Source organism: Pollicipes pollicipes, unplaced genomic scaffold (assembly GCF_011947565.3).
Source record: "Pollicipes pollicipes isolate AB1234 unplaced genomic scaffold, Ppol_2.1 Scaffold_712;HRSCAF=819_pilon_pilon_pilon, whole genome shotgun sequence".
Lineage (NCBI taxonomy): Eukaryota > Metazoa > Arthropoda > Thecostraca > Pollicipedomorpha > Pollicipedidae > Pollicipes > Pollicipes pollicipes.
This window is the reverse complement of record NW_023597006.1, coordinates 28,199-50,200: the sequence shown is the minus strand read 5'-3', so window position 1 is coordinate 50,200 and position 22,002 is coordinate 28,199. Positions and strand designations below refer to the sequence as shown.

At 52.8% G+C, this 22,002-nt stretch overlaps 1 protein-coding gene across 1 annotated transcript; it reads right to left on the bottom strand.

Annotated features, from left to right (window-relative positions):
- Nucleotides 1–710: 710 nt before the first annotated feature.
- LOC119108958 (sphingomyelin phosphodiesterase) lies at nt 711–19,994 on the bottom strand. The gene is made up of 8 exons (XM_037232504.1): nt 19,981–19,994; nt 18,553–18,650; nt 4,754–4,850; nt 4,050–4,223; nt 3,543–3,690; nt 1,658–1,848; nt 1,047–1,192; nt 711–715 (listed from the first exon to the last, which is right to left on the bottom strand). Exons 1-8 carry the CDS (start codon nt 19,992–19,994, stop codon nt 711–713), a joined length of 873 nt encoding a protein of 290 aa, XP_037088399.1.
- Nucleotides 19,995–22,002: the final 2,008 nt, after the last annotated feature.

Sequence of the window (22,002 nt, the reverse complement as noted above, 5' to 3'; positions counted from 1 at the left end):
TCTCTTTGGTCATCTGGTGCCTGACCTGGCTGCGGGGTCGAGACCGGCCCAGCGACGCTGGCTGCGGGGTCGAGACCAGTCCAGCGACGCTGGCTGCGGGGTCGAGACCGGCCCAGCGACGCTGGCTGCGGGGTCGAGACCAGTCCAGCGACGCTGGCTGTGGGGTCGAGACAAGCGCGGCGACGCTGGCTGTGGGGTCGAGACCAGCCCAGCGACGCTGGCTGCGGGGTCGAGACCGGCGCAGCGACGCTGGCTGCTGGGCCGAGACCAGCCCAGCGACGCTGGCCCGAGGCCGTGTCTGGCGGAAAAATGCCTCTTTCGATAGCCCGATGCCCGTATGCGGCCGAGAATCTCGCGCTGGCCGGCCGGGACAGATCGCGCTGGTGACCTGGGCGGTTACGCTGGCCGGCCGGGACAGATCGCGCTGGTGACTGGCCGGGACAGATCGCGCTGGTGACTGGCCGGGACAGATCGCGCTGGTGACCGGCCGGGACAGATCGTGCTGGTGACCTGGGCGGTTACGCTGGCCGGCCGGGACAGATCGCGCTGGTGACTGGCCGGGACAGATCGCGCTGGTGACCGGCCGGGACAGATCGTGCTGGTGACCTGGGCGGTTACGCTGGCCGGCCGGGACAGATCGCGCTGGTGACTGGCCGGGACAGATCGCGCTGGTGACCGGCCGGGACAGATCGTGCTGGTGACCTGGGCGGTTACGCTGGCGGCCCAAGTCATGTCAGAGCAACGGCCGATTCAGGGCGCGCTGGCATCCCAGATTGGGGCCTAGTTGTACCCCGGGTCAAAATCAGCGCTGGCTGGGGTTTCGGCTGACAGGTCAAGGGGGCTCTGGTCAGGATTCAGGTAACGGCAGGCCGGGTCACGGCGGCAGATCACGGTGGGCCACGGCGGGCTGCGACGGGCAGCGACGGCGAGTCACGGCAGGCTGCGGCGGGCAGCGACGGCGAGTCATGGCAGGCTGCGGCGGGCAGCGACGGCGAGTCACGGCAGGCTGCGGCGGGCGGTGACGGCCCGGTTCGGGTCCGTCCGACCCAGGCTGACCCCGGCCCGGTAGGTGGCGCGCGCCAGGTCGCAGTGTAGCGAGCTGGACCGGTCGGCTGTCACCACGTTGCAGATCACCTCCTGACGACACTCACCGTCACAGTCGGCTTGCACACGCGAGCCCCCGCTGAGGTTCCTGCGGCCGCCGGCAGGTGGCAGGTCAGGGCACATTCCGCAGCTCGGCGGGTCAGGTAACTCTGCTGCTTCGAACGCGGCTGGTGGGCGGAGAAACGGGGGGGGGGGGAGGGGTCCCTTACTCACCCCAAGATTTGATTGCCCTGCCAGACACGCACGCGTTCTGAGACGTTCCTGCGCCTATGGCACAGATGTAAAAAACCTGGCGCTTGGTGCGGGGCTGCTTTTTGTTTGTGTTATTTCTGCAATCATTAATAACAGCATACCTACGTGATAACGAAAGTCTGAAAATATTGTGATTGGTCAACTGCCACCTGGCCGCCCTCTGTGTACATTACGCAACAATGCGGAACGGTGCACTATTCGCTGCATTCTCCTGTCAGGCGCAACACTTGCTTTGATCCGACTGGACGCCATGAAACAGGTCCGCACGGTAAGCCTTCCTGCCCGTCCAGTGACGGCGCACCTGTAGTATTTGGTGAAGAGATGGTCCTTGAGCAGCATCGCGTTGACGGCCTTGCTCCACTGTTCGGGTGAGAGTGTTGTGAGCCCGTATTCCTCAGCGGCTCGGTACTGCAGGAACCAGCCGGGGTACCGGTCCGGGTCGCGGTTAGCGTCGGCCAGGTCGGTGGTCCAGCGCTCCAGGTCCGTCAGCTCCTGCAACACGGATTCAGGTCAGGTCAGGTCAGCGGTCCAGCGCTCCAGGTTAGTCAGCTCCTGCGACAAGGGGTTCAGGTCAGGTCAGGTCGGTGGTCCAGCGCTCCAGATCAGTCAGCTATTGCGACATGGGGTCAGGTCAGGTCAGGTCAGGTCAGGTCAGTGGTGCAGCGCTCCAGGTCAATGAGTTTCTGCGATACGGGGTCAGGTCAGGTCAGGTCGGTGATCCAGCGCTCCAGATCAGTCAGCTCCCGCGACAATGGTCAGGTCAGTCGGCTCATGCAGGGTGAGATATTGTCGGGTTGGGTGGGGTCAAGTCGCCCAGCCTTACAGGTGAGTGAGCTCCTGTGGCACGGGGTAAAGTCATGTTATGACGTCGAACACTTCAGATCAGTCAGCTAACGTGATGACATCAGCTGATCAGATAAGGTATCGTCCGGTCAGTGCGGTCGTTCAGTGCTACGGATTAGCCAAATTCCACGGCAATGGGTCATGTCAGATTAAATTGAGTTTAATGTTGTCAGGCGGTCACCCGGTGGTCTAGTTAAGTTTAGAAGCCTTGACACTAGGTCAAGTAAGGTCAGATCAAGTCGTTATCATTTTCCAGTGCTCCAGATCAGTCAAGTACCTTGGCCCAGGTAAACTCAAGCCAGATCAAGTCAGGCCGAAGATCGGAGGCCAACGCATGAGGTGCGTCCGTGCATGATCACCTTAGGTCAGATCGGGTGAGGCCAGGTCAGGCCATGCTGACACTCTACCTGGCTCAGCCCTCATTATAGTATGCACAAAGCGCCAGAAAACAGAGATTGCGCTGAGATCCGCCCTTGTATAATGTTGCATTATTGTCTGATTGCTTAGCAGGCGTGACACGGGCGAGAAAAAAAAAACAATAGTCATAAGATTAAATGTCACTCCAACCCGTCGGATTGCATGTCGATTCAACCGGTATCACGGCAGCGGGAGGACAGCTGAGTCTTGACTATGGTCCGATGATTCGATCACACAGAGGTCTCTCGCGACATGCTGTAAAAGGCTGCTCACAGATAGCGTTAGTCATGTTAGTCATCTTCAACCTGCTCCTCCGCCTGGTGGCGCTGAGAGGACTCTCCTTCCGTCTGGTAGCGTCGTGTCAGGCGTAGCAAAAGTGACGGTGCAAAAGACGGTGCAAAAGTTAGCACCCGTTTGGCCCCTACTTGGGCTAAAGATGCGAGAAAAGCGGACGTGCTGCTCGTCCTGAGAGGAAGACAACTGTGTCCCTCTCTAGCGTTTTAGAATAAAAAATAAGACTAGAGCATGATTTGCCATCACGCCTGAGCTTGATGTTTCCGTCTAAAACACCTCCCTTTGTTAAGCTTCGGCTGCGCTCCAACGCCCCCCCCCCCCCCCAATCACATCGGTAACGTAAATTATGTTTGACCTGATAACTTTAATTGCTTTCACTACATTATGCTATGTAAAATGTGAACGGCTGCGAGGGATTTTAGTGGCACAATCCTCCTGTTTAGCACCACCGGGGGTCAAAGAGCAATTGACAGATGTGTGGTTAGTTTTCGTAAATCAAATGGATTCATGATGCTTAAGCGCTTTGGTACGTGCATGTTGCACCCTGCGCATACGTTGTCAGATGTTGAATCCGTCCCGAGCATGCTTACCCAAGTTGAGTCTGCTCCCCTGGCGCCATCTACTGTATAAACCTTGTAGCCGGGATTGACGTCCTTCCAGGGTGATAAAGAGGGCGCTATATAGGAGACGGCGAATGCCTCGTCGTTCTTGTCTTTGGATATTTGGACCTCATCCACGTGCGTGTGAGAGAAGAACTCGGCCGTCACAGTCGTTTGGTAGCTGTAAAGAGCACATACCAATGGTTAATGTAAGCGCCTGAATACATCGATTGCTCGAAGCCTGTAGACGCAAAATACGGGCAGCGCCTACTGAGCGACGCGACTTTTGCCTCTTTTGCTTCCCGCTCACGGTGAAAGAACAGCATTCCGGTCACAATTGCTACATGAATGAGTGCACTTGCAGCAACAGCTGTACATGCCTTAAAAATCATAGAGACGCTTCGCTCTTGACACCTCCGTATCGCCGCGAGGGCAGGCAGCCCGGCCACGCAGCGGTCGCGACTAGGCCGCCTCTGATCGTACCATCTCGCCGGCGGTGCGACGCTCGGCGCCGGCCGGCCATACCCGCGCAGCCCTCACCTGCGGATGATGCGGCGGTACAGGTGACTCCAGGCGGGCAGAATGTCCGGGTCGGCGGGCGAGATGTGCCCGATCACGTGGCACTTTTCGCCGGCCCTGCTGGCTGCTCGCAGCTCGTCGGCCAGCCACTCGAGCTGATGGTACGGGTCGCGCTGCGCCGTCAGCAGCACCCAGCTGCCAGCGTACCGGGGCAGCGCGGGACACAGGTCAGCCAGCGCCGGCCGCCACCGGGATAGCACGGGGCACAGGTCAGCCAGCGCCGGCCGACACCGGGGCAGCGCGGGGCACAGGTCAGCCAGCGCCGGCCGACACCGGGGCAGGGCGGGGCACAGGTTAGCCAGCGCCGGCCGACACTGGGGCAGCGCGGGGCACAGGTCAGCGGTGCACAGACATCACGCACTCTCTTGTCGGCGACGTAACATTGTAGCTGATGCACTTCCCAGTTCCAACAGCAGTAACTAGCACGCGTTTTGTGATATGTGTGACCCGCTTTCGAACGACCACGATGGTGCGCAATGGTGCATACATAATTTTTCTTCAAAATCGCGCGCTTACGGAAAGGTGAACATCACCACCCTGTCTGGCGTAACGCGGGCGCATCGATCCTTTCGATCCGGTCGATCCCAGCGCGTTGATCGGATCGATTTTCGGCCACGGACTCTGCGACGCCTCTGGGCAATGCCGCGTGGCGCTCACTGACTCACAAGTTAAGTTTGTAGGCCACGTTGGTGTTGAGGACGATGACTCGGAAGCCGGGCCCAACACCAACCGAATAGTAGCCGTATCTCTCCAGAGTGGCGACTGAAGGAAAGAAAGTCATCTCAGGTCATCACGTCGCGCGGAAGATTAGCGGGACTCCAATGGGGCTTCTAAGACCAGAATGCAACCAAAGCTCACCTTTAGCTCCAAGGACTTGAGACGGATCTCACCCAGTCTAAGCCATCACGTGAGAGCTGAGGGGCGGGCTCGCGGCCTCAGTTGGATATCCACAATTTTTACAAGTGCACACCATATTTGCTGCTATAAAGCATTGCACAGCATGCAGGAAGCTCTGGGATTATTTCAACAACATGTTATATGTTGAGTCCCGTATCTCCTGTTTCAATAGTTGGCTTGAGGCACCATGTACCCTGTAATCTTCCTGCCATGAAGTAATGACCCGAAAACAATTTAGCGAAACAATTCAAAGGCTCATGCGTTTTTTATTATCTAATATCCCTGACGCTTCATATTTAAGTTGGCATTCACATATTTTGCATATCCTCTGCCTTCTACATTATAGCCGCGGCTACATCAGGTGCCCTTCGTCTACCACACCAGACATCGGTCTTCAGACGTGATTTATCAGCGTTTGGCATTCGTCCTGACGAACGAACTGCTTTAAACTTCTGAGCAAGCCTGACAGGGAGTCATAGTTTGTTACTTGCCCTACATCCATACTTGTACATAATGGGAACACTATAAAGATACAATGGAAACACTGTTGCTATAATCACATCGATAGTGCTCACCGCCCACCATCTAATAGTTTAAGGGTTGTACAAGAATTTGTTTGTCTGTTTAGGGCTGGAGAGAAGTAGTTAATTAATATACTTCACAAATCTGAAGTCTTCTGTCATTGTACGTCCGTAAAATGTCAGTATTGTCTGTCAGTTGTTGTCGTGCCAATGTCCTGTCATGTTCATGTCACATGCGGTCCAGAGGTGCCCCGTCATCTTCGTGTTGCATGCGGTCCAGAGGTGCCCCGTCACGTCAGTGCATTGCCAGGCGTTGTAAGAGTGTCGTGGTCACGCCAATATAGTGTTTAGAACGAGGTTTACGGCCTTCGATGTTGCATTTGAATTGATACACTACATTGGTGCATTTTGGTTTGTCGGGTTTGTCTGGGCTGTTTCTCATAAGAAAGTTATGTTTCTTCTGGCAGGGTAGTGATTGGGAGATCTCAAGGCCCATTACGCTGTCCAGAGGCCCTATGCTGTTTCCGGGGACCTCTATGCCCACCTGCAGGGTCAATCCGATCGTTAAGGAGCCTTCCGTGTTCTCTTTGATTTCTTTGCATTTGCCCGGAGGGCCCTGCGCTGTTCCTGGGCCCTTCCTGCTAGTGTGCCGGGACGCTCTGGTCAATCAGGGGCTTTCCACAGATTCTTCCCATGTGCCGGAAAGTCTCCGCACACTATAGCCGGAGGCCCCATATGTTAACCTGCCGAGGTATCCTCGGTTGCTCAAGGGTCCTCCACATTGGCCTCGGTTAATCTACCTACACATTCGCTATATGCTTATGGTCCCTCTACATTTGTCTAGGGCCCTTCCATTTCGCTGTCACTCGCTTAGAGCCCTACGCTCTTTTCGGGGCCCATCTGTTAACCTGCTTAGGCGCACTTGGTTGTTCGGACCCTTCCAAATTGGGTCATCGGTACCTTCTTTTTCAATGGGGGGCCCTACACACTTGTCGGGGCCCCCATCTGTTAACCTGCTGGGATGCATTGGATTGCTTGGGGGCCCTACACATTGGGCATTTGAAGGTAGTGCCCTACACTTCTGTCGGGGCCATCTGATAACCTGTTCGGGTACACTCAGTCTTTAGACTGAGTCTAAAGAGTCGCAGCCAATAGTCACTCAGCCCTCGACACTGGGCCTTGGAGGCTTCTTGTTTGAATGCCGGGCCCTGCTCTCCTGTATAGGGCCTACCTGATAACCTGCTCGGGCGCACTCGAGCCCTCGGGGGCCATCTGCATTGGGACTTGGGTACTTCCTTTTTTAATGGAGGCCCTACGCTCTTGTCGGAGGCCCTATCTGTTAAACTTCTCTAGCGCACTCGATCGTTCAGAGGCCCTCTTCCTTGAGTCATGGGTATTTCTTATTTGAATGGGGGCGCCTACGCTTAAGTCGAGGCCCTCGTTTCTTAACCAGATCGGGCACATGCGATCACTCCGTAGCCCTACATGTTGTTCCTCGGGTACTTTTTCTGGGGTTCATTTGCACTAACTATCCCATTTCGAAGGTGCATTTGCACTGAAATATCATTTACTGGCCATGCCGAAACCCCGGTGGTTAGAGCGTAGGTCTAAGTGCATGACTCGCTTGCGCAGCGGGCTTAAGGCCGGTGAGCACATCGGTTCGGTTCAAACTTAAGGCGTCGCAGGTACGGAGAAAGGCGAGGTTTGTTTGGTCAGCGGCCGCATCACAACCGTAAATGGCGCGTAATAAGCCCCATGCACTATCTCACGACATGCTGGGGAAATACCAGTGTTGAAGAAAGAGCTCTTAAAAGGTTAAATTCATCCTGTCACAAACTGCGTTACCTTAAGCTTAGAACTGATATGCCGTTTCATGTCACAGCTATGGCCTATGTATATAAGTGCAGGGTTCGACGTAAAATTTCACAGTTTTCCATAATAGCCCAAATTCAGGTCTCCAGCATTTACATTACGTTACAAAGTTTTCCCGTCGACCCGAAATTTTACGATGGTGGGTGGTGGATGGTGGAGTCAGTGCCCACACTTAGCGCTGGCGCTCTTCGTGGAAACACGCACAATCAAAAGGCTCGAACCAAATGCAAAACAAAAGTTATGCCCGTCCCTATCATAACGCATTGCAGTCGGCACATACCATGACAACCAAGAAAACAGCCCTTATATCGCAAATGCGAACGACGGTATATGTGTCGTTCGATCCCCATGATCCGATCACGTGATCGTAGTCGTCCTAACACATCGCTTCTTCCTGTTAGAACAGGTACTAAAGACACTGAGTGAGGTCTCCCGACTGTGCTGTAAGTTCTTGGTTTAACACTGCAAAGTATCGGATTCGTGGAGATATAGCAGGCGGACGAAACAAACCGGCCGTGTGAAACTACTGCCTGTCTCGTGTGCATTTTGGGCTCTCCCAAAAGAAAAGTTACCCATGTTTCACTTAAAAGTGATATGTAGATTTTCGCACGATCAAGACCGCAGTGGCTTCTAATGACCATGCAATGACAAAATGGGATGAACGGCAAAGGCTGTAATCAGCGACCTCACGATCGTCAAATCGTGACTATCACGGAAGATTCTTCGAGGGCGAAAACGAGGACCCGTCAACACCACCTCAGAGTGCTACATCGCCACCGCTCTGACATCCTTCTGAGCTGCCCCGAGGCGATTTCACGAGGCCGGTCGGGCCTGGGAGGGGCTCCAGTAGCGTGGCGCGACACCGCACACGAATGTGCGCTGTGTCGCCCGATCGCGTTCTCTGAATTAGTTGATGACTTTCTCCCTGGCGTGCGCCTCACCGTAAGACTGCCGGCAAGTGGCTTTCCATTCGCCCGACCCGTCGGCCCTGAACTTTATGGTCGCCCCTGATCACAAGAACCACGTCCGCATGGAAAAGCCAGCTTATCGCCAAAAGCTCCAGGCCACCTTTAGACTTGAGAGGGAGGGCATAACCGTCGACAAGACTGACTGGAACATCGGCAACCTACAGCGGGCTCATGTGTTGTGCGCTTTGGACCGCTAGGCGGCCGAGTGGGGCGTCTTTTGTTGTTACGATTTGACAGATGTGGAATATCTGATGACCACCACAGTCGCTGTGCACGTTTGCCACTGAAGTGGCAGTTGTTGCCGGCACTTTGCAGCGTCAATGTAACGCCTGGCATCGCCTTTGCCATGTCGGCCACCCGGCCGCTCTGGCCGGTCGGGCCGGGAGTGCTCTCGGGCTTCGCGCCCGGCGTGGCTGGCATCCGCTTATGTTTGTCGATTCCAGACAATAGAACTCGTATCTCGACAGCAGTCGAATGCTCTCACATTCACGATTGTGCGAGCCTTTCACTGTTGAAGATAGCGTTGCTTACCTTTTATCTGGGTCTCCCAATGTGTTAAAAAGCTGGCGTACATTGCCGCCCCGGTCCACCTGTGTAATCTGGTAGAAACCCTCCAGGATTCGCAGACTGGCCAACTATATAAAGGATTTGGCACGACAAAAACATGGCAAAGTGGCCTAAAAAGTCGATGCGTCTCATGCTACCAATCAATGTCAAAAGCATGAGACACCTACTTGATGCTCTTTGGTACAAAATTGGCATGATACTGATATTGATGCATGCTGCGTACCAGACGTGCATCGAGACATGCATGCAGACAATTGAGTCCAAGCAGACAATGATAATTCTCCGCTGATTGAGAAGGTGTTGATTTGGGACAAAGTTTGAGGCTCATTACTCATTACATTACTCGGCTCATTTACTCATATTTACTCATTACTACATACATTACTCATACATCGGCTCATTACAGAGGCCGTACACTTCACCCGGACGCTGTAGGTCCAACCGTCGGGTCAGTCTGACCGCTGAGGAGCCTTCCATGTTGCCCGTGATCTTTTTGCGTTTTCTCGCAGGGTCCCACGCTTCTGTTGTGACACTATTTGCTTACATGTCTGCGCACTCTTGATCGATCAGGATTTCCTCCACGGATTATTTCCATGCGCTCGAAAGGCTCTATACGCTTTTTACGGGGCCCTATATGCCAGGGTACGCTCAGTTTCTCAAGGCGTTTCACAATGGTGTTGGATTCCTTCCACTTGCTCGGAGGGCCTTGTGCTATCGCTGGGGCTCATGTAAGGTAAGGCATAGAGCCACGCGATGTTCATGGGCCCTCTACTTTGATCTATGGCTCTTTCCCCTCTATTTTATTTGCGGAGGACCTTTCAGTGCTATCGAGGCCTTTTTTTGAACCTCCTCGGGAACTTTTGATTGACCATGGGCTTTAATTCATTACATTGGTCCTAGGTAATTTACCTTTGCTCAGAGGGCCCTGTACCCTAGCCTCCATCCTCTATTTCAGGCTTCAGGGCACTACCGATCCTTCAGGAACCCCCACGTTGGTCTTGGGTTCGTCTCGCCTGCTCTGAAGATCGTATAGTTGTTGACGGAAGCCTCTTTGTTGGCCTCTCGCGGCATCTATGATCGCTCAGGTTCCGTCCCTATTGGCCTTGGTGTCTTAACCTTAGAGCAGCAGTCGGATATGCACCGATTAATTTTTACGTGCAATTGCCGAACGTAATTTTTGCGAACTTAATTTTGCGTTTAATACCAACACAAGCAAGACTTGATAATTGTTCAGTTCTAGCGCGACACTGACGTTATAATTTATTGACAACGCTCGCTTGTCCTTCAAGCGTATTGAACGCGTGTTGTGTGGTGGTGAAATCAACACATCTATTGCTGCGGCTTGCTTTACTTGTTATGATCTTTCTGGAAAAACATGATCTAGATTATCGTAATGTAACTTCAACATACCCTCTCCCCTGCTTTGCACCGGACAGCATAGGCCGGATTAACGTAATCCTTGCCTGGCCTTAAGCCGGAAGTAGCCTAAAGCCACTCCGGAAGGGCTTTAGGGCGTCGACAGACAGAAAACACAGGCCTTGCAATGACTGGAATAAAAAAGACAGCACCATGCGTTGGCTTGTGCTAGAAGATCCATGGGTTTTTCATTCATTTCTCCGTCGTATTCGTAAAATAAACAAGGTGATGAACGCAGTACGGTAGAACTACTGTGGGTGATGGTAAGAAATACTTGAAATTGCTCCTACGTAGTCGTGCTGGTCCCCATTTGAAACATCTTCAAAGCTTTACCTCATACCTGAAGTGACCTTTCAACGGGACTGTTTAAGGTTGAAATGTCAGTGTCATTGGTGGTCTGTATGTACCAGGTGTTGTGGGAAGACTGAATGAGGCAAAGGTTTCAGCGAATATCTGTGCGTATTTTTCTTTATCTGGATTGGTTGGGCTAGACTTGTAAGCCATCCTTCTATCAAACTCAATCACTGGTTCCAACCCTGCAGCATTATTGTGCATTTAATTCCTGAGTACAGCTGAGCCCTGTGTAAAGACCAAGTGCTAGTCTAACATATCTGAGAGTTTAGACCACACGGCATGACCAAGCGATTTTCAGTCAGTCTTTGTCAGAGTTGATGTCAGTTTCCATTTTTAATATCCTGCTGGCACTTAGGCTCAAGAGAGTTTGGGTGCCAAACTCACCGTTGGGGGAGGCAAATTAGAGATTGGGGGGCCAGTGACCCACCCAAATGAGTACAAATCGACACCCGTAGTGGTGGTACGAAAACCGACTACTTCTGTACGCTCCTGACATGCAGCTTCAATTTAGTTCCCTAAAGTCATCTCATCACCCTTGTCTGCTTGTCTGTCTTCTTTGCGTGAGCTCTCCCGCGAGATTAATCGGCAGTGAGCCACATGAGCCCATTGAGGACACTACTTGGTTTGTACATGGATCTGAGTTATGCTTGATTGTGCCGTACTTTTGCATGGTGTAAAACACGCCTGAATGTCCTGGGACTGTCTGGCTGCGGAATGGCTTATTTATCTGTATTCATAGTTTGCTGTGCTGTTCTAGAAACCGGCACAATGATGCATGAGGATTTTTGGCATGTATACGGCTTTCCGTGGTGCCAGAACTGCTATATCTGCACGCATACGCTAGGAGCTTATGCGTGCCAGCCAGAGTATGCGTGTGGCCGCTGCAACTAAGATTACAGAACAATGCTGCATCACGTGCCAAAATTCAAACTAATTTTGACGCCACAGACCAGAGATGTTCAAATCCAAGTTTTCTGTCAAATTCTACGTGGACATTAGCTTGGGACGCTGTAGAATTTATTACATTTCTGCATTGCTATTTAGAACTATAAATAGTGTTATGAAACGTTCCATGCAGTGGGTTTCAGCTCAAGTGTTTTTCAATCAGAGGCGTTATGAGGCCAAGCTGGGACAACTTTATCAGCAAGCGTGATGCAAGTGCCAATAAACCGAATTTAAAGCTCGCGATGGCTATTGTTAGCTGGACAATGGGATTTGGTTTTGTTTTGGTCTTAGTCTTAGTCTTAGTTTGTTTATCTTAGTCTTAAAGTCTTAAAAAGTTTGCAACTAATACGTCACCGGAAACAGGCACGCGTCACGATGACGTCACCGCGGTCGTGACGTCAGGATGCCCCCGTACCGTAGTACGAGTGCCGAGCGTTCTCAGGGACGTCCGGTGCTGAGTCACCACGAACAGACCCCGGTCGGGCCACGTGTCCCGCTGTTCAGCTTTGTGTCGGTCGGGAAAGCCGTCGTGAATGGACAAATCGCTAGTGAGCGCCTGAAGGTCAACGTGGGCGCTCCGTGACGTGCGTTAGACGCGCTTTGCCGCGCGCAAACGTCCAGCACAAAGGTTCTATTCAAGTCACTGCCACGGGCGTGGCTAGTGCGGATTTTAGCAGGCAAAAAGCAGGTTATAAGTCGCAGCGGTCGTCACGGGTGCTACCTGCATATATGGTTACATCTACTACCTGCAACCATTTTAGTCACCGTCGACTAGCCTTGTGTTTAATTCCGAATAAAGTCGTGATCGATTCTGTGACGAACCAAAAATTTATTAGTGCTAGAGAAGAATTCATTCTTGTCTGAGCCCCTGCTGGAGTTGGATTTGGAGCTGGAGGTCAGCCAGCCAAGTCATCGGTGAGTCAGCCCAACCGGAAGCAGAGACCGCACGCTAACATTATCCATGATCTGACCGCTTCTTTGTGCACCAACGGAACACAGCGACTCAGAGCTGGCTTGTCATCAAAATAGACGTGTCATGTAGGCTTTCAAAAAACCCTGGAAGTATCTACCTTCTTAACTGTTGCGACCGAAATCGGCTTTGGGTACTGAAGCATAGGATTCAGGACCAGAGCCATGTTATCTTCAGTCGGGATGTGAGTCGACCCAACGCTGAGCTGAGCTCCTCGTAGTCGGGGTCCGCCTCGACCTCAGGCGCAGTGAGTCGGTCTGAGAAGAATGCTGCTGAAGCGGAATCAGATACAAGTCTGCCAACGCCAATGCCCTCAGTCATGAGGGCTTTAAGCTCAGTATTTGACGGACGAATTTTGAACAGAATACTCGGTTGGGTGAGGTCGGGTGCCTCTATCTATACATTGCGGTTTGCACGCTGCATGGGAGTCTGTTATGAGAGCATTTGCCTCAGTAAATTACCGGGCTTAATTAAATGAATGTTACCAGGCTGAACACGAGGGAAAAGGCAAGCCCCGAAGGAGAACTATGTAGAATCAGCTAAATCGCCTGTCAGCGGAGGTTTTTAAGAGTAGCGTTTCACACTTTAGAAAGACAGTATCAGAATGTTAAGGGTCAGTGTGATCTATTAATATCAAGGGCATCTGTTAGAAGCAAACGTATCAAGGATTAATAGCATCTCTTGATGCTGCGGTGTGTGTCAGTTTGACTTCCCAACTACTACTCCACAGGCGGTTAAAACACTCAGCAGCCGTAGTGACAATCTTTAGGCCCCTTTCTGCAACGACAAAGATGATCAGCTGCGTGCCAATTACTCTTTAAGAGACGTTTGAACAAAGCCAAGGTGAGCAAGGACCTTTCGGCCGCAAGCCATGTACGGGTCTTCAGCGCGTAATCAGCGCGGCGTGTGATCGCCATGGCTACGAAATCTGAAGTAATGTTGTATACATTTCAGTCCGAAGATGGTTTGAGGCAGTGAGTTCGTTCTTCGTAAGCTCGTTGTTATAGAACATTGGTTTGAGGCAGTAAGCTCGTTCTTAAGGTGACCTTTTCAAACGTCAAATATCATTACTGGCATGCAGTTGATCGTCGATGCTGCCATCACGATGTCCATGAGCGTGCCAGCGAACCCCCCTCATAAAACGCTTGAGTTTATTCGCGAAACGGGCTTTACCCTCCATAGCATACAAAGCCCATGACTATGAGTGGGATAAACCCAATAGCTATATTCATGTGAAAGTCTGCCAAGCCGTGTATGCCTTTCATACAGACAAGAGTACTTTGGACGCATAATTGATGAACGTGCTAGACAATGGAACCAAAATGAAATGCAATGATATGGTCGGCAATGCACAATTTAAAAGGTGTGCGCTTAGGTTGTGCACAACTAGTTTACCAACAACAGATCACGCATTGCAAAGGCATATGAACAGAAAAGGTAAGTAATGATAAAGCCAGCAGGAACTCAGGTCTCGTGAGAGCCATCACATGCCAGGCAGCCTCACCAGTCATAGCGTGACAGCTAACCACGCCAGGACCGGTGCAGCAGTGGCTGTTCCAGCTGGAGCCGGCGTGGTGACCGGAGCCCATGGGCAGAGACTGAGCTCGATGGAACCAGTGCAATGGCTCACCTCTCCGAATGCCTACTAAAAACAGTCTCACCTTAGTCAGAGCATTGCCCATTTTGTAGAAAGACTTTCCTGTGGTTTCTTGTGGATATAAAAAGACAGTATTCAACACAGCCTCACGAGGGGTCTGAAGTAGCTTCGGTGTGACTATTCTAAATGTCTTCCAGGACAAATTAAGCTCTTTGACCAATGGTATGTTTTTTTCATTAATTCAACGTGACCAATGGCCGCGTTGTAAATTATCCCACATGGAAGTTTTTGGGATGTCACGAGGCAATCTCATAAGTGCCTTTAAAACAGTCCAAAAATGAATCTCCAAAAACTACAAAAGCTACAACAAAAACTACATACTGGCACGCCCCTTTTGCAGAGTTGACACAGTTTGGAGGTAATTGACCTATACTGACCTAACCCTATGTATGTAACCCTATGTAGCCCTATGTAACTGACCTAACCATACATATGCTTTTTCTTGAAGAATTGTGACGCATTAGTGTTAGAGCGCTAAAGTGCAGAGTGTTAACTGGCCCGCTAAAACGACCTGAGTTTTTGTTGTACCAGTGTAGTTATGTTTGGACGTGATTCATGGTCACAGATTCACTACACCCGGCCAAAAACGGAGTTCCCGCGTGGCATCTGTAACGAGTGTTGACTCCCCGGATGGCGAGGAGGAGGCCGCACCGCTTCCCCCCCCCCCCCCCAACACCTCATCCCACCGCACACCTCATGTGTCATGTGCCATGTGACCGGTCATGTGACCTATGGCCTCTTTGTATGGGCAAACGCCAACCCGCCCCCACGTCCGTAGCTGCCCGTCTACTTACTGGTGGCTAAGGTGCCAATTCATCTAGAATCGACCAACAGCATTCGTTCACATCCCCCCCCCCCCCCCAATGCAGTAGACGGCGTAAGCCATGGCGCTCCATGGCGTGAGCCATCACGGTGGTGACGGTCCACGCGAGGATCCCGTGCTCCGCGAGCGGCACGCCGCCGGGCTCCGCCGCTGGCCGATTGCTCAGTGTGGCGAGGCTCGACTGTAAACAGCTGACGGGGCGGGCTGAAGACGGCTGTCCGTCGCCGACCGATGGCCCTGTGTGGCGGGGCTATGAGCAGCTGACGGGGCGGGCTGAAGACGGCTGTTCGTCGCCGACCGATGGCCCTGTGTGGCGGGCTATGAGCACTGACGGGGCGGGCTGAAGACGGCTGTCCGTCGCCGACCGATGGCCCTGTGTGGCGGAGCTGTGAGCAGCTGACGGGGCGGGCTGAAGACGGCTGTCCGTCGCCGACCGATGGCCCTGTGTGGCGGGGCTATGAGCAGCTGACGGGGCGGGCTGAAGACGGCTGTCCTCGCCGACCGATGGCCCTGTGTGGCGGTGCTATGAGCAGCTGACGGGGCGGGCTGAAGACGGCTGTCCGTCGCCGACCGATGGCCCCTGTGTGGCGGGGCTATGAGCAGCTGACGGGGCGGGCTGAAGACGGCTGTCCGCTGCTGGCGGAAAGCTCGAGCCAGCCGGCGCTGGCGCCTGTGGTCTGATTCGCCCCACCTCGCTCCGAGGCCAGTGAAAGCATTGTCGGGGGGGGGGGGGAAGGGGGGAGGGAAGCAAATATTTCTCTGACTGCGACAACCTTCGGTGCCCGACTACACCTGACTTCAAACGCTCACGCCGCCCACGGAGGAGCGCATCCGGCAAATGAACGGAAATTTGGCACCGGTGAATCACTCCGGAAACCAGTGCACCAGTTATCCTGATGGAGGCATGCAAGAGTGGCTAGTGCTTTTGGTGGGCTTTCCATGTGTAATCACTGGACGTGGCGCCCACACAACATATAAAAGTCGAATACTAGGCGCATAGTCAAACACGGTCTCGCTGTTGATACTGGATGATCTGTGGGTTATGCGCCAGGAAAATGGGGCGCCGGGGGTGTGAACAGGAATGCCATCTCTCATGATACTGAGAACTGAGATAGCTAGATCGTAGCGCACGGAAAGATATTCACAACAACTTTATCAGAGCCCGACATGTCTGCAGTTCCTTAGCTCAGAAGCAATTAGTTTACTGTACATGCCATTCATAGAACGAGCCTAGTATGACATTATATGCAATGACGACATACTGTGGCGGAGGGGGTGCGATTGGCAGATGAACGAAATGCGCTTTGCTGCGGCAACTGGCCGTGGCATAAGCATCATCGCGCGCACAACATCTTCCTTCGGTCTTTTTTTACAAGCACACAGTTATTAAGTGTGTGGATAGAGGTCCATTGCTCCCATCGTCACAGGAGGCACCTATATGACGGCAATGAAGTGAGGAAAAGGTGCAAAACACTGCTTAACCAATTTGCGAATAAATAGGTATCATTGCCGTCGTCTGAGATTACGGCCCATATAGCTCCGATTTATTTGAGGAATGACGTTTGTCGAAAACGTCATACAGAGAGCTGTTTTTGTAATCGACGAACTACGAATGTCAAAGAATGTACGGTTGAAGAACTGCCACTGGAAAGGACATTCAAACAATGGACAGTGAACGGACATGACGTCTCGTAGTGGGCGTCTTTTGCAGTAGGACGCAAGGGTCTAATCTCTCGGTTTGAAAATTTATGTTGTGAATATTTTATGACAACAGTTCTTTTTACACGTTCCGCACTTTTCTGGCTACCAGATACGCCAAAAGATAAAACACCTCCTTTAAATGAATATAAAAAACGATGCGCACGAATAGATTGACACGCATGCACAGATCATCCGAGTGTAACCGCAAAAGATGATCAGTAGATGTTTGCAGCCGGCTGATTTTGAAATAAACTCGCCTCTCGTGACAGGTGCCGCACGACAAGGGCTTCACAAACAAAAAATGACGGATAATGCAAGAAGCATCTTAGTTGCACAACAGACATTACCGTGCCTTTATTCGACAAGCCATACCTACCCTGTTATAGACGGACACACACACTAACTCCGTGCCTCTGTCAGTACTTTGAATGATGACGCGGACATGATACAGGTGATGATAAATCCTCATTCAACTTAAGATGACGTGGAAGGGCGATGCACATGTTTAGGTCCCTCCAGCTCTGGAGCAGCGCAGCCTGTCCTTGATGCGTGTTAAGAACATGGCCGTATAACAATGCACTCGACTCGGTGCTGTAGGTACACCGGTCTGTGAACGTTACATTAGCTGAAGCATGGCGTTCCCATAAATGAGAGACTGCAAGCGACATAGCCATCGTCTATCCCGTCTTTTGATATCAGTCGACCTTTAGCGCAGCCGACGCCACCGGCCGCAAGTTATCCCACCCAAGAGCAAAAGACAGGCGCGTAAGCGACGAACCCCAGCCTGCCAAGGGTCGCGGTCGCTTCGACTGCGCGGTCATATAGCGCGCCAGTGGTAGACAAAGCGGAAGACAGGCACTGTGACCGGTTTAGTCATTGGGGCGGACAAATATCATAACAATAACATGTCAGCTCTGGGTATAACACAAAAAAGACCTCAGGCATTAAACATTGTTTTCATTTTTCATGCCTTTTTGCTAATAAAGTGATGCTGCGCTATCAGCATTTCTCAGGTAGCCTAACTAGATGTGTACTCGAGGCTGACGTCATGACGCGTTCCATAAACGTCCCTGCTAAGTTCCTTGATGCTGGATCCCAGGGACATGAGGATCTAAAGAAACCTGCGAATGTGCTACATCATACATGGATGTCTCAAAACCACCAGAGATCATCGGGAGGGCTCTATGATTCCGAGAGGGTGAAAGGCTTTAGCATTTCCGTTAACGCAAAAATTCTTAAGGGAGTCAATGGACCTCCCCGACCTCTATGATTACGCTTGCGGTCTATACAGTGTACAGACCACCAGTCTGGCCGGGGCCAGCGTCCATAGTGATTCAAGCTCATGACAAATCAAACATTCCTGTGCTATCGTGGGAGAAACAAGGGGAGGTTGAAAATACAGTATATCAGGAAAGCAGGAACAAATATACCTATCAGGAAAGACGAGCGCTTACGGATGGAGGAAAACTCCAACGGAAAATCCGGCACCGTGGATCCTCCATCAGACAACGGCTCCTCGCCCCAAGCACTTTGTATTAAATCCTTGCGGCGCCAATTCGTGGGCTGTTACCAATCATGCCGTTGACGTCCCTTGATCACGACTTATACCGCTGGCAATGCCTGAGTTCACGACGCTCGCGCACTCCTCCTGGCTTACAGCTGAAGCCTGGCCACCCCAGCATTCAGCAAAGCCTGTAGTCAACTGGGCTAGACACACTGGGGCGTCCAGTTGGAGCCCCGCCCGGCGGCTGCAGCAGTCACAATCCTACTCACCTGCGTCGGCGGGCAGCCAGGGCTTCCAGAAGTCGGCCAAGGCGCTGTAGAGCCAGGCGACGCTGAAGCCATCCCGCCACACCTCGGGAGGCGGAAAACTGTCGAGTAAGACGGACACGGTCAGGGACGAGGGAGAGGGGCCGTCGCGCAAGACAGACATGGCCAGGGACGAGGGAGACGGACTGCCGAACAAGACAGACACGGCCAGGGACGAGGGGAGGGACCCTCGCGCAAGACAGACACGGCCAGGGACGAGGGAGACGGACTGCCGAACATGACAGACACGGTCAGGGACGAGGAAAGGGACCGTCGCGCAAGACAGACACGGCTGGGGAGGAGGAGAGGGACCGTCACGCAAGACAGACACGGTCAGCGGCGAGGGAGAGGGACTATCGCACAAGACAGACACGGCCAGCAACGAGGGAGACGACTGCCGAACAAGACAGACACGCTCAGGGACGAGGAGAGAGACTGCTGAGTAAGACACGCACGGTTAGGGACTGTCAAACGAGAACGAGGGGAAGTGCTGTCAAACAAGACAGACACGGTCAGGGACGAGGGAGACTGACTGCCGAACAAGACAGACGCGGCCAGGGATGAGGAGAGAGACTGTCGAGTAAGACAGGCACGGTTAGGGACAAGGAGAGAGGCTGCCCAGCAAGACAGACACGGTCAGGGACGAGGAGAGGGACTGTCGAACAAGACAGGCACGGCTCGGGACGAGGAGAGGGACTGTCGAGCAAGACAGGCACGGTAAGGGACGAGGGAGACAGACTGCCGAGTAAGACAGGCACGGATAGAGACGAGGAGAGGGGCTGCCGAGCAAGACAGACACGGTCAGGGACGAGGGAGAGGGACTGTTGACGCTAGGGCCGGAGAAACGGATTGGACATGGTCATAGTCGGGGGTAATGGAGACGTGGGGTAACACAGGCAATACGCCACATGGCCCGTGGTGTGATTTGATTGCCGAGTTGTAAGCTGCTACCCTTTTCATCAACTGACCAGTGAGACGTAAACCTTATTTAAACGGTATGAATGTCATGCAATCTGAAGATGAACGTTGTAGACTGCAAGGAACGCCTAACGCACCGAAATGCACAACATCCTAAACATTCTCCCGACCTGTCAACACAGGCGGCTTTGTTGCCGCAAATACGGGATTCTCGCGGACCATTCACTGGTTATTGTTGCAGGGAAAGGTTTGTCAAGGCGATCCTTGAATTTGCGTGTTTGACTGGTGACATTCTCGGAGGCTATCACTACAGGGCCCCTGATGCATCCAAGGCATGGGAATGCCTACCACTTTGCATTACACTTGAAAGTGCTAATTGGTCACCCTAAGCTTACAATAGAGGGTCATCCGTCAAAGTTGAAAGCCATGATGTCAAAAGTCTAAAGTAAAAAAGTTATAAAGTCAAAGCTGTACCCGAAGGGAGGCATTCCTCATTCATTAACACTTTAACACTAAATGACAGACTGAGCGATGAACATGAGAAGATGATCATCATCAACAAAATATTGTAGCATGGAAAGGTGAACAATGGGCGATAATTGAGATGATAAATCATGGAGAACGTACATGAGTCCCCTGTGTCCCGTCCGCTCCACACCAAGCGTTGGTTGCGCTGTCCTATCTATTCTGCATCGCTTGCCTACACGCACTGGCCGTGTCCGCGCACTTTTCCATCGGCTAAGCTTACTGGTTGATCTCCGGTTCTCAGCGACCGGGGCCCACCTGTTGATCTCCGCTTCTCAGCGACCGGGCCCACCTGTTGATCTCCGCCTCTCAGCGGTCTGGCCCACCTATTGATCTTTTTTCGGCGGTCCGACCCACCTGTTGATCTCCGTTTCTCAGCAATCTGACCCACCTGTTGATCTCTGCCTTTCAGCGGTCTGGCCCACCTGTTGATCTCTTTTTTCGGCGGTCTGACCCACCTGTTGATCTCTGCTTCTCAGCGGTCGGGTCTACCTGCTGATCTCTGCTTCTCAGTGGTCTGACCCACCTGCTGATCTCCGTCTCTCAGCGGGGCTGGCCCACCTGTTGATTGGAGCCGAGTCGTGATTGCCGATGACCGGAAACACGGGCACGCCGGGGAAGTAGTGTCGCAGCAGGCCGGTGATGTTGCTAGCACGAGGACAACACTTCCTGGCGCGACGTCTTCCAGCTGTCGTGCGGCGCGTTGTCGCCGGTCCACATGATGTAGGCCAGCTGGTCCTGACGACGGGCCGCGGACGGCAGCGTCAGGCAGGGCCGGGCCACCACGGGGTCAGAGGGGACCGGGCGGTGGGATCGGGCGGGACCGGATGGCGGGGTCAGGCGGGGCCGCGCGGTGGGTCAGAGGGGACCGGGCGGTGGGATCACAAAAGACCAGATGGCGGGATCAGGGAGGAGGAGGCGGACAGCGGGGTCAGGCGGGACGAGCGGCGGGGTCAGAGCGGGACCAGGCCACGTAACGTGCCACTCTGAGCCCCCAAACAAACCAAACAAACCAAACAAACCAACAAACAAACAAACAGCCGGCTCGCTAGCTGATGCATGATATCGTAAGGCGAATTAAACGTTGTCGTTGCTACAGATGGGCATGACCGAAATATTCAGTATAAAATTGATGGTTCAGGATAAAAATTGTCTATATTGCTGAAATGAGCAGGCAGTATTTGCCACATGGTATGGCGGAAGAACCTGGAGAACGACGGGGCTCTCCAAACCACACTTTTAGATGGTCTGCGACAAGAACGATCGAGGTTTGGGATGGAGGTGCGCTCCCGAGAACACGCTGCGCATCCCGAGAACACGCTGCACACCCCACATCTGAATTTCATACATCGCCGTATGGCCAAACAGTTAACGCACCTTGTGTCGCTTTGCTGCGTGATGGACCATGGACTGAACGAGCCGGAAGGGAGAGTCGCAGCGGGTGTAGTCGCCCCAGCGGCCGGCCCTGCGCGACGGGTCAGACGGAAACCCTGCCGACAGCGCCGGGCAGCGGTTACTCAGAGCAGCAGCGTCAGGCGAGACATCGGGCACGAGTGACCTCCGGCCCGGTCTCAGGTCGCGCCGGTTTTGACACCATCAGCAACGCATGCTGGTCAGTCCAGGTCCGGCCGTTGTAAAGAGGAGAGAGAGAGATAGAGAGAGAGAGAGAGAGAGAGAGAGAGAGAGAGAGAGAGAGGAGAGAGAGAGATAGATAGAAGAGAGAGAGAGAGAGAGAGAGAGAGAGAGAGAGAGAGAGAGAGAGGAGAGAGAGAGATAGAGAGAGAGAGAGAGAGAGAGAGAGAGAGAGAGAGATAGAGAGAGAGAGAGAGAGAGAAGAGAGAGAGAGAGAGAGAGAGAGAGAAGAGGAGAGAGAGGGAGAGAGAGAGAGAGAGAGAGAGAGAGAGAAGAGAGAGAAGAGAGAGAGAAAGAGAGAGAGAGAGAGAGAAGAGAGAGAAGAGATAGAGAGAAAGA

Excerpts from the sequence above, each read along its gene's own strand:
- LOC119108958 (XM_037232504.1), bottom strand. Across the intron at positions 4,851-18,552 it reads CTGGCTGCCCGCCGACGCAG|TCGCCACTCTGGAGAGATAC; the intron begins GTGAGTAGGATT and ends TCTTTCCTTCAG. Across the intron at positions 4,224-4,753 it reads GTGGCCTACAAACTTAACTT|CTGGGTGCTGCTGACGGCGC; the intron begins GTGAGTCAGTGA and ends GTACGCTGGCAG.